Consider the following 8,886-nt stretch of genomic DNA (forward strand, 5'->3'; position numbering starts at 1 on the left):
TTGTGCAGCACCTCTGGCGCCATGTAGGAGAGCGTCCCCACCTTGGACCGCGCACAGCTGCGAGCGTCGTGCTTGGAGTACCTGGCGGGAGGGGTAGGAGGAGGGGCGGGCTGGAGGGACAACAGGGCGGGACGGGGTACATCTTGCCCGCCATCGGCCTCAAACGACCAGGTATGTGCCCCTATGCCCCTCACCCCCGCATCACCCCGCGCCCCGTCGCTGCGCGCGGGGCCTGGGCCTCACCCAAAGTCGCAGATCTTGACGAGCGGCCGCGGCAGCCCCGGGATGACCTGCAGCAGGGTGTTCTCCAGCTTGATGTCCCGGTTGGCTATGCCCTGGGGGGTAGGCCAGGGCAGGAGGGGGGCAGTGCAGCGGAGGATGGGGAGGCAGACAAGTGGCGGGCTCGTTACGAGTGGCTTCCAGCGAGCGGGGGGCGTCGTAGGGCTGCTGCCACTCATTGCTGCTGCCGCTGCCAGCGCTGCGGCGGCAGAGGTGCTAGCGTCACAACCACACGCACACGCAGCGCAAGGACCACGGCCAGCTGGTTCAAGGGGGGCCACCTCGCCACTGCTGCATCGCACCCCTCGGGTGCGGCGGCGACAGCACGGTGCCTCGGCTGAGACTCTGCGGTCAAGACCACCCTTCTTGGCCGCGCCTCCTCCTGCAGACACAGCACTCCACACAAGACTGCAAGGCAGCTCAGCTGCGCCATCGCACGCACGCCGATTGTACAATGCATACACACAAACACATGACTGCACACGCTTGCGAACACTGCCACCCACTTGCTGGCACGACCACCCACTCGCCCATCTGCCCACCGCGCACCTTTTTGTGGCAGTAGTCAACCGCAAGCAGCAGCTGCTGGAAGAACCAGCGCGCCAGCGGCTCCTTGAGGCGCTGGCGCTGCTGCACGTAGGAGAAGAGGGAGCCCCCGCTGGCGTAGTCCATGACGCTGGGGGGCGGATGGCGGCGAGTTGGGCAAGAGGAGGGGTTTTTTTATCAGGAGGGGAACGTGTGGGTGCACGCGAGCTTGTGCCTGCTGCGTACTCGGGCCAGGGTTGCGCGCACCCAAACAGTGCGTGAGAAAACGCACAGATTCGACACGCGCCAGCGGGCATCGTGCCGGCGGACTGTGCGAGCGCATCAAAGCACGCCGCGAGCAGAGAACTGGCACGCCTGCCGCCCCTTGCACCTCGCCAGCGTGCCCTCGACGGCCATCTTTCGGCTATAAACCGGCGTGCCGGGCTGGCACGGGCCCCTGCATCCGCTGCAGGGCCTGCTCTCACATGTTGATGTGGCGTGGCGACAGGAACACCTCCCGGAACTGGACCACCTGCAACGGCCACGGGGATGAGACGCACCCACACAGGACAGCCCGCTGAGTACTGCAGCCGGGAAGACGCTGCCATGGCGGCCGGGACACTGCAGGCAGGGACGCTGCAGGCAGGGACGCCTCAGCGCACGCCGAGGCGGGGCGGGGCGGGGCCCCAAGGCGATGGTGTAGCGGGCGGTGCGGCGCACATGGGGGTGCCGCAGGATGGAGTGGTTCAAAATCTCTGACTCCACATAGCGCCCTTGAAGGTACTCGCGCTCCTGTGGCGCGAAAGCATGGCAGCGACCACCTCCGTCGATGCAGTTTGGTCCAGCGGGCGTGGTCGCCTGGGCGGCTGCTCAGCAGGCGTCGGCCCCGCCGCCCAGGTGACCCTGGGCAACAACGGATGCAGGTTGCCGTTCCATCCTATTCCTGCTATTGAGCGGCCGAGGCACCCACCATCTTCTTGATGGCGACGAGCTCCCCTGTCTCGCTGTTCTTCGCCAAAACAACGCAACCGAAGCTGCCTGCGGGCGTGCCAAAGTGATCGTATCAATAAGAGCGCGTGCGAAGGCGGCAGAGGCCAAGGGCGGGCCTTTCAAGCGCATTTTGCGCGGACCCGGCGCCCCATGCTTGCCTTTGCCCACTTCTTGGACAAATAAAAATTTGCTAGCACCCATTTCACTGAATTCCGTCGTCATCTTGCCGCGGCGGAGGCTGTGCGCAGATCGCCTGTGTTGGCTTGCAAGGCTTTTCAAGGGGTACGGGGGCCTGCGTGCCCGGCGTTCAAGCTGATAAGCAGAGCGTTGATGTCAGACACGAAGACATCGACAGCAGCTCTTCTTTGGTGAATGGGGCACCCCGTCACCCGCCCACCTGACAAGTGCCGAACCACTGCCTGCCAGTGGCGGCCCCGCAGCAACTGGTTGAAGGCCGATCAGTGGAAGCACATATGAACAGCATCAATCAAGATGCATGCATGCTACGACGGAATCTTGTCTGAAACCATCATACCTTCAGACAACCGCCCTGCGGCAGCACCGCTCTCTGGTCTTTGTTGTCGCGCCAGAGTCGTCCTAACCTTGGACTGCAGCGCAAGTGGGCGATGCGCCCCAGCGCACTACGCCACTGGGGCCTCGCGGCCATCGTCGCCATGTCCCTGACGTCACTGGCCATCCTGGGCGCCCTGTGGCCGCGCACATACATCTCCGAGAGGGCCGCCCAGCCAGGGCGTACGGGCGCTTCCAGCCCTCGCCTGCACAGCAGGCGCCGACAGCACCTGCATCCAGCCGTGCACGCACCTGCGCCCGTGCCCGCAGCTAACGGCTCCGGCCTTAGCCTCGACGTTGGCCCCGGCGCCGGCCGTGGCGGCCTGAGAGCAGAGGTCCCTGACCCCGAGATGCGGCGCCAGCGCCTCCTGCTGGACGCATACCTTGGCAGCGCCGCGTTCGCTGCAGCGCGCGACAGAGTGCTGCGGGCGCCCCCGCACCGCCAGCGGGGCGTGCTGGTCAACGCCGGCGGGCGGAAGCTGCTGACGCACCTGGTCGTGACGCTGCGCGTGCTGCGGCACCACCTCAACTGCACCCTCCCTGTGGAGGTGGCGTGGCACGGTGCGGCCGCACACCCGCTCAAGCAAGCTCGCATCACCGAGAATGTATCTCCAGCCTAGCCCGCGCACCAGCCGCTTGCTGCCCCTTACCATATACTGCTAAATGCTAACACGCGGCTTCGCAGCACGGCAAGCGCTGGCGCAACAGAGGGCGTCGTGCTGTGTTGCTTGCGTTGAGCCACCGCGATTGCTGCGCGGCACTGCTTTGTGACTCCACCACCTGTACCTCTCTTCAAGTGCAGGGCCCGATGAGATGGATGCCGCCACGCTGGCAGCACTCGACTCCCATTTTGGACCCGTGACCGGCTTTGACGCCCTCGCGCAGCCGCTGGAGCAGCACCACCGCAACAGGTGCCGGCACTGCAGCTTTTTGCCACGTGCAGGTTTGTCCTGCACCTGCCTGGCATGCCTGGCCCAGTGCCCTCAAAGTCAGTTGAGGATCAACTCATTCTGCACACCTCCCCCTCAACACCAGGGCCACCTCATCCCAGGGTCGCCCCGCCAAGCTGGGCCCCTGGCCCACCAAGGTGCTGGCGCTGCTGCGCAGCTCATTCCGCCATGTGCTGCTGCTCGACAGCGACTCGCTGCCCCTGGCCGACCCCTCGCGCCTGTTTGACGACCCATTGTACCAACAGAGAGGCGCCCTCTTCTGGCCAGGTGTGCACAATCCGCACAACGCTGCGTGCTGCTGTGTGATTGTTGGCCATACAGATGCGCAGGCGGCACGCCTGCTCTCTTGCACTTCCCAGCCATACATAGCAGTGGTGGCTGGGAGGGTCGTCGACAGGGCAGCCGCTGTGGTGCATTCCGCGTTGGCCGGTAGGTCTCTCTTGTTGACGGTTTGCTGGCACTGCTGGACCCACTGAATGCAGACTTCTGGCCCAACTGGGTCCAGGATGACGCCTACCGCCTCCTGGGGCTCAACGCCACAGCAGCTAAGGTGTGGCCGAGGGGGGGGGGAGTGGCAGGGCTGCGCAGTGCGGCTTGGCATCGCCAGTGCCAGCATCAGCTCATTTGCCATTGCCGCGCTGTGCATGTCGTTTCAGCACCTGCCTCGAGTCGAGTCAACGTTTGAAGTTCGCCTGCACTTGCATGGTGGTATCACCCGCTGTGCTTTTGCGCGCACGTGCGTGCAAGCAGGCGCTGCTGGCCGAGGGCAAGGGCTGGGGGCGGCGCGACTGCGAGAGCGGGCAGCTCCTGGTTGACAGGGGCCGCCACCTTGACGCCCTGGAGGTGGCCTTCTACGCCAACAGCTTCGACGACGTCCTGTACTCACAGGTCGCAGTGGCTAAGCTGCTGCAGGGGGGGGGCTCCAGGATGCAGTGCGGCAGCGTCACTGAACAACGGCCACCTTGCGGTTTAGAACTTTGAGGGGGGCGTTATTATGGCCTCCTCATCATTGTCCTTGGATGAGCATTCAGCAGGATCGCAGTCGTGCGGGCACCTGCCATAACGCAGGTACTGTACTTTGCGGCATCCCACGCGAGTAGTGGCTGTACCGTATTGCATTCTCCTGCCCATCACGTGAGCACTCGGGTCACCCCCGTGCGTGCACAAAACACGGCTCTTCTCATGTCCCCCATGCCCCATCTACTGTCTCCCCTCTTGTCTCAGGTTCACGGTGACAAGGACCTCTTCCCCCTGGCCTTCGCTGCTGCGGGCAAGGGCCGGGAGTACGCCCAGGTGCCCGCAATGTTGCAGCCCAGGACAAAAACATCAAGTACAGTAACAGCAGCTGCGAGAAGCTGACTTGTGGTGTGCTTCTGGTGGGATGTGCCCTGTGCAAGCACGCTAACCTCGATTGTATTTGCTCATGCACGTGGCACGCAGGTGGTCGTCCCACCTGGCGGTGTCTTCCGCTGGGGCAAAGGGCAACTGGAGGTCAAAGGACAGAAGACCGCAGTTGACGGCTGGCAGCTGGTGGGGGCGATACAGCACGACAATTGGGGAGCGCCGGCCTTCTTCCACAGGTACGTGGGTGAGGGGCTACAGTGAACGGCGGCGAGGGCTCAGGCCTGTGCCCTGCAAGTGCCCCCAAGGGAGCATCGTGTCTGCACGCGTGGTTCAATAACCTTGGGCAGTCGGGCCGCCATCTCGAGGTGCCCGCACCCCGCAGTTATCACCGGGCCTGGTTCCTGAATACCGTTTGTTGCACCGTGCCCTTCCTGTCGCCCACGCCCAGGACCATGAACAAGCCAAGCCTGGACTCTGAGCAGTGGCCCGCTGAGCTCGTCACTGGGCCCCTTCCCATCAGGTGGGCACCCAAAACCTCATCCCAGGTGTCAAGGTTCTGCCGCATCTCGCCCCTGCACGCACCACACGTCCAGCAGGCACGACTTGAATCCCAAGTACATGTATATCCAACTTTCTCCATGACCTGCGCTTGACACCTCTGCCCGCGGCAGGTGGGTGCGTTACTACCTCGCCCACGACTCCCTGGGGCCCACCAAAGGCGTATGGTGGCAGCACGTCGCCCCTTCCAAGTCATTCGACGTATTCAGCATAGACCCCACCCCTAAACTGGCAATCCCGGCGGCAGCCTCAGACCGGGGCGGCAGCTGGGAGCTTGTGCGAACTGCACAGCTAGCACTGAGCGGCACACATTCTGATACTTTCTGGAAAAGTGAGCGTGACACTGAGCTTCGGGACCGCAAGTGCCTGTCTCTGCCGTTGCTGCAGCGTTTGCAAGCGTGGCAGCTCGCGCTGCCGGTTGATAATCCTGCACCCATTTGCCATGCGTGGACATCGTTGCGTACGGGCCCCCAGCCGCACTGCAGGCATGCAGGCACCTCGATGTTGGGAGCAGCTGGCGAGGCTGCCATTATTGAGGCCCCCCTTGCGCTGTCGGCTGAGCATCTGGAGGGGTTGGCACTTGATGCACACGGCCGCGAGGTGGCGGACGGCACCCCCGTGGCAGCACTACGGGTGTCCGATGCGGCGCTGGCTGTGTCGTCCCCGCTGCGCACTATCAGGGCCAGTGAGGAGGCCCTTGTGTGGTTGCGAAGCCATACAGAGCGGTTTCCTCGGTTACACAACGGGTCTTGACTTGAACGCCTTGTCGGACAAGGCGTTCAAGTCTTCCCTTGTCAAGCGAAGCAGGTTGCGAGGGGTTTGGCAGCCGTGCGCCCTGCTGGTGGCGCCACACACCTGGCCACCGAGCGTCATGCTGGGCCTGGGGTTGGTGGTCTGTCATCCGGCAATAAACTGGCTGCGGCGCTTCCCCTGCACACAGCGTGCGGTGCAGTGCAATGCGTTGCAGAGGGAGGTGATGGGCTTGCGAAACTGTCAGGCCTAGGGTGAAATGCTATTGCCACGGCGCCAGCAGCGCCGCGAGTACCAAGCACACAGAGCCCAGCAGCCGTTTGCCGTGTTCGGCTGCAAGCTCTCTTGCGACCCCTGAGTTGTCGCTGCCCCCGTCTTAAAGCCGCGTGCATGCTCACCGCCGGCGCCGTTGGTGCAGGCGTGCCTGACGGGGTGACCCGCACGCTGACCGAAACCGCCTCTTCAGATGTACTGCTTGGCGGGAGTGCGCACGCCGCAGTTCCACGGTGAGAGAGTGTCTACAGGATGCTGCCGCCACCAGCGTGTCGTGTCGTGCAGGTACGGTTCAAATTGCGCTTCAAGCACAGTGAATTATGCGTCCCAACCTTTCCAGCAGTGCAAATTCCTTGTGAAGGTCAGGCCTGATCGCTTGGCAGACAGAGGCGGTCCCCGCTGGCTGCCGGACTTGCACCCAGCAGCAAGCGCATGACGCACCGCCGCTCACCCGGCTCCTCCAAAGGCTAGAGCTAGTACGGCAATCACAAGCATTCCCAGCACAACGATGGCCCCGCCGATAGCCGCAACACCCCGCAGGTTAGCAATTACCTGGGAGCGCACATGAGGGGATATAGGCGACTCATGGGGAGCAGCATGTCAGGACACTATGCACCGGAGAGACCAGAGCAGGCGCCTGCTGCCCACCCGCCGCAAACACATGTCCGCTGTTGCGATCGCGACGCCGCAGCGGCTACCTACAACAGCCAGCGGCTCACCCAGGACGGTGTAACGGTCTCAGGCAGTTCAATAGTGGGAAGTCCTGGCAGATCAAGCGCACAAACCGTCCCTGCTGTGTTGCAAGACCCAGCTAGTCAATTTGGGCATGCGTTTTATGGGAATTTTAAGTACTGCTGCTGCTGCTGCTGCTGCTGCTGCTGCTGCTGACTGTGCGGTCAACCCGGCAGACGCAGCGGTCAACGCAATTGCACCTACAGGCCTGTCACAGAGCGCACCTAGCTCTAGAACGAGCGCAACCAACATTACGGCCAAAGCCTGCGTACTAGTTTTCGCCATCGCGGTGACGGGTTGTCTTGCAATGCGGGCTGCGCCGTGTTCGTGTCGTGCGAGGCGGAAACGATGCGATGTACTTGCCACGGCTTGATTGGCGTACAGTATCCTTCAGATGCTGCTACCTCTGACCACATGATTGCACAGCTTCCGCTGCAACTGCGCATGCACAACAGCAGGATTGCGTCGAGCATGATGTCACGACTGCATGAATTCGAGATGGATGCCACGACAGATCGAGACGTAATGCAGCCATGAAGAGGAGGAGACTTTGTCGTCACACTCGCGTCAAGACTGGACAAGTGGCACAGCTGACACACCTGCCCTGCCTCCCGACATCCCAGGCGTGGATGGCTTGAGCCCCACTACGCAACACACACAGCCCTTCATTCGCCGAGCTGCAAGGCAGATTGCCTGCAAAGTCCTGCCGATTGCGGTGGGCCAAGGCGGCACCTGAGCGAACATGCAGTTACAGACATGTGACCAAGGCTGCGTCACTCCCGGTCCCGCCGCTTCTTTTTCTTGCTGCTGCTGGGCGCCTCCGCTGCCACGCTGCCGCCGCCGCCGCCGCCGCCCTCCTCCGCGTCCTCCTGCTGCCGCTTCTTCTTCTTTTTCTTTTCCTGCTGCCCCTGCTCGCCCCCCTCCGCGCCCACCGCCGCCCGTGCCTGCGGCGTCAGAAACCGCGCGGCGTCCTCGCCCCGCGCCCGCTGCTGCCCCGCCGCCGCCGCCGCGCCCGCGTCCGCGCCGCGCTGCGCGGCCTTGCTCTTCAGCGACGCGGCCAGCGCCTTCACGTCGCCGCCGGCCCCCTCCCGCTGCTGCTCGCCTGCCTTCTTCTCCTGCAGCCAGGTGGCGTGTGTGCACCAGCTCAACAGGGGCCCTCACAATCAGAGCCTCCCGCTGGTGGGGCCAGAGGACGCACCCCGCGACTCGAACCGCCACAAGCCCCTCAATCAGCCCGCCATCAGCCGGCAGGACCCCCCCGCCTCGCACGCCGTGTCGTCTGCCAAAACACACTGCCTCAGCAAGCACGACGCCCCAGGCCCGCACCTTTGGCGCCACAAACGCCTCCTCCCGCCGCCGCTTGGCCGCGTCCGACCTGTCGCGCTGCGCCTCCTCCCGCGCGGCGCGCCTCTTGGCGTCCCGCGCCTTCTCTGACAGGAAGTACTCCCCGCTCTCCAGCTGCAGGTCCACCTTGGAGGGCGCCTGGGGCGGGGGGAAGGGCGTGTAGGCCTTCTTCTCGCGCACCACGTGGGGCTTGCGGCGCGGCACGTTGCGCTTCTTGAACTTGGGCAGGAACCTGGGGGTGAGGGGTTGAGGGGGAGGGGTGTCGAGGGGGACTGGAGGGTGTGTGTTTTGTGTGTGAAGATGAGGGGGGGAGTGCTGGAGTCGCGAGAGTGAAGGGGCAGAGTAAAGGGGAAGAGGGGACACCCTTACCCCTTGAGAGAATGTGTGTTTTGGGGGTGGGATGCCTCCCGTCAGAGGACGCGACTGTCCGTGCTGGCCGCACTGGCTGTCGCGGCGGCCTCCATGCCAGCGCTTCCTTCAATCAGCTGGCTGCGAGCCGCGCCAACGCGAGTGCCCCCCAACCCTTGCTCCCACAACCCCAGCTCCTCCCCCCCCCCTCCCCCTCCCCCCC

At 64.1% G+C, this 8,886-nt stretch overlaps 3 protein-coding genes across 3 annotated transcripts; 1 reads left to right on the plus strand and 2 right to left on the minus strand.

Annotated features, from left to right (window-relative positions):
* Positions 1-243: 243 nt before the first annotated feature.
* On the minus strand, positions 244-1,777 carry MNEG_10939 (ser/thr protein kinase; the record flags this gene model as incomplete). The annotated part of the gene is made up of 5 exons (XM_014040587.1): positions 244-335; positions 829-955; positions 1,290-1,336; positions 1,525-1,596; positions 1,775-1,777. Coding segments are annotated over 5 exons (341 nt in total), but the record flags the coding sequence as incomplete, so codon positions are not given.
* Positions 1,778-2,714: 937 nt separating this feature from the next.
* On the plus strand, positions 2,715-5,300 carry MNEG_10940 (hypothetical protein; the record flags this gene model as incomplete). The annotated part of the gene is made up of 9 exons (XM_014040588.1): positions 2,715-2,925; positions 3,167-3,275; positions 3,400-3,581; positions 3,797-3,864; positions 4,065-4,202; positions 4,539-4,607; positions 4,755-4,894; positions 5,107-5,178; positions 5,255-5,300. 9 exons carry the CDS (start codon positions 2,715-2,717, stop codon positions 5,298-5,300), a joined length of 1,035 nt encoding a protein of 344 aa, XP_013896042.1.
* Positions 5,301-7,744: 2,444 nt separating this feature from the next.
* On the minus strand, positions 7,745-8,779 carry MNEG_10941 (hypothetical protein; the record flags this gene model as incomplete). The annotated part of the gene is made up of 3 exons (XM_014040589.1): positions 7,745-8,086; positions 8,298-8,587; positions 8,758-8,779. The coding sequence occupies 3 exons, from the start codon at positions 8,777-8,779 to the stop codon at positions 7,745-7,747; spliced, it is 654 nt and encodes a 217-aa protein (XP_013896043.1).
* Positions 8,780-8,886: the final 107 nt, after the last annotated feature.

The sequence above is a fragment of the Monoraphidium neglectum genome (genome assembly GCF_000611645.1).
Source record: "Monoraphidium neglectum strain SAG 48.87 unplaced genomic scaffold scaffold02522, whole genome shotgun sequence".
Lineage (NCBI taxonomy): Eukaryota > Viridiplantae > Chlorophyta > Chlorophyceae > Sphaeropleales > Selenastraceae > Monoraphidium > Monoraphidium neglectum.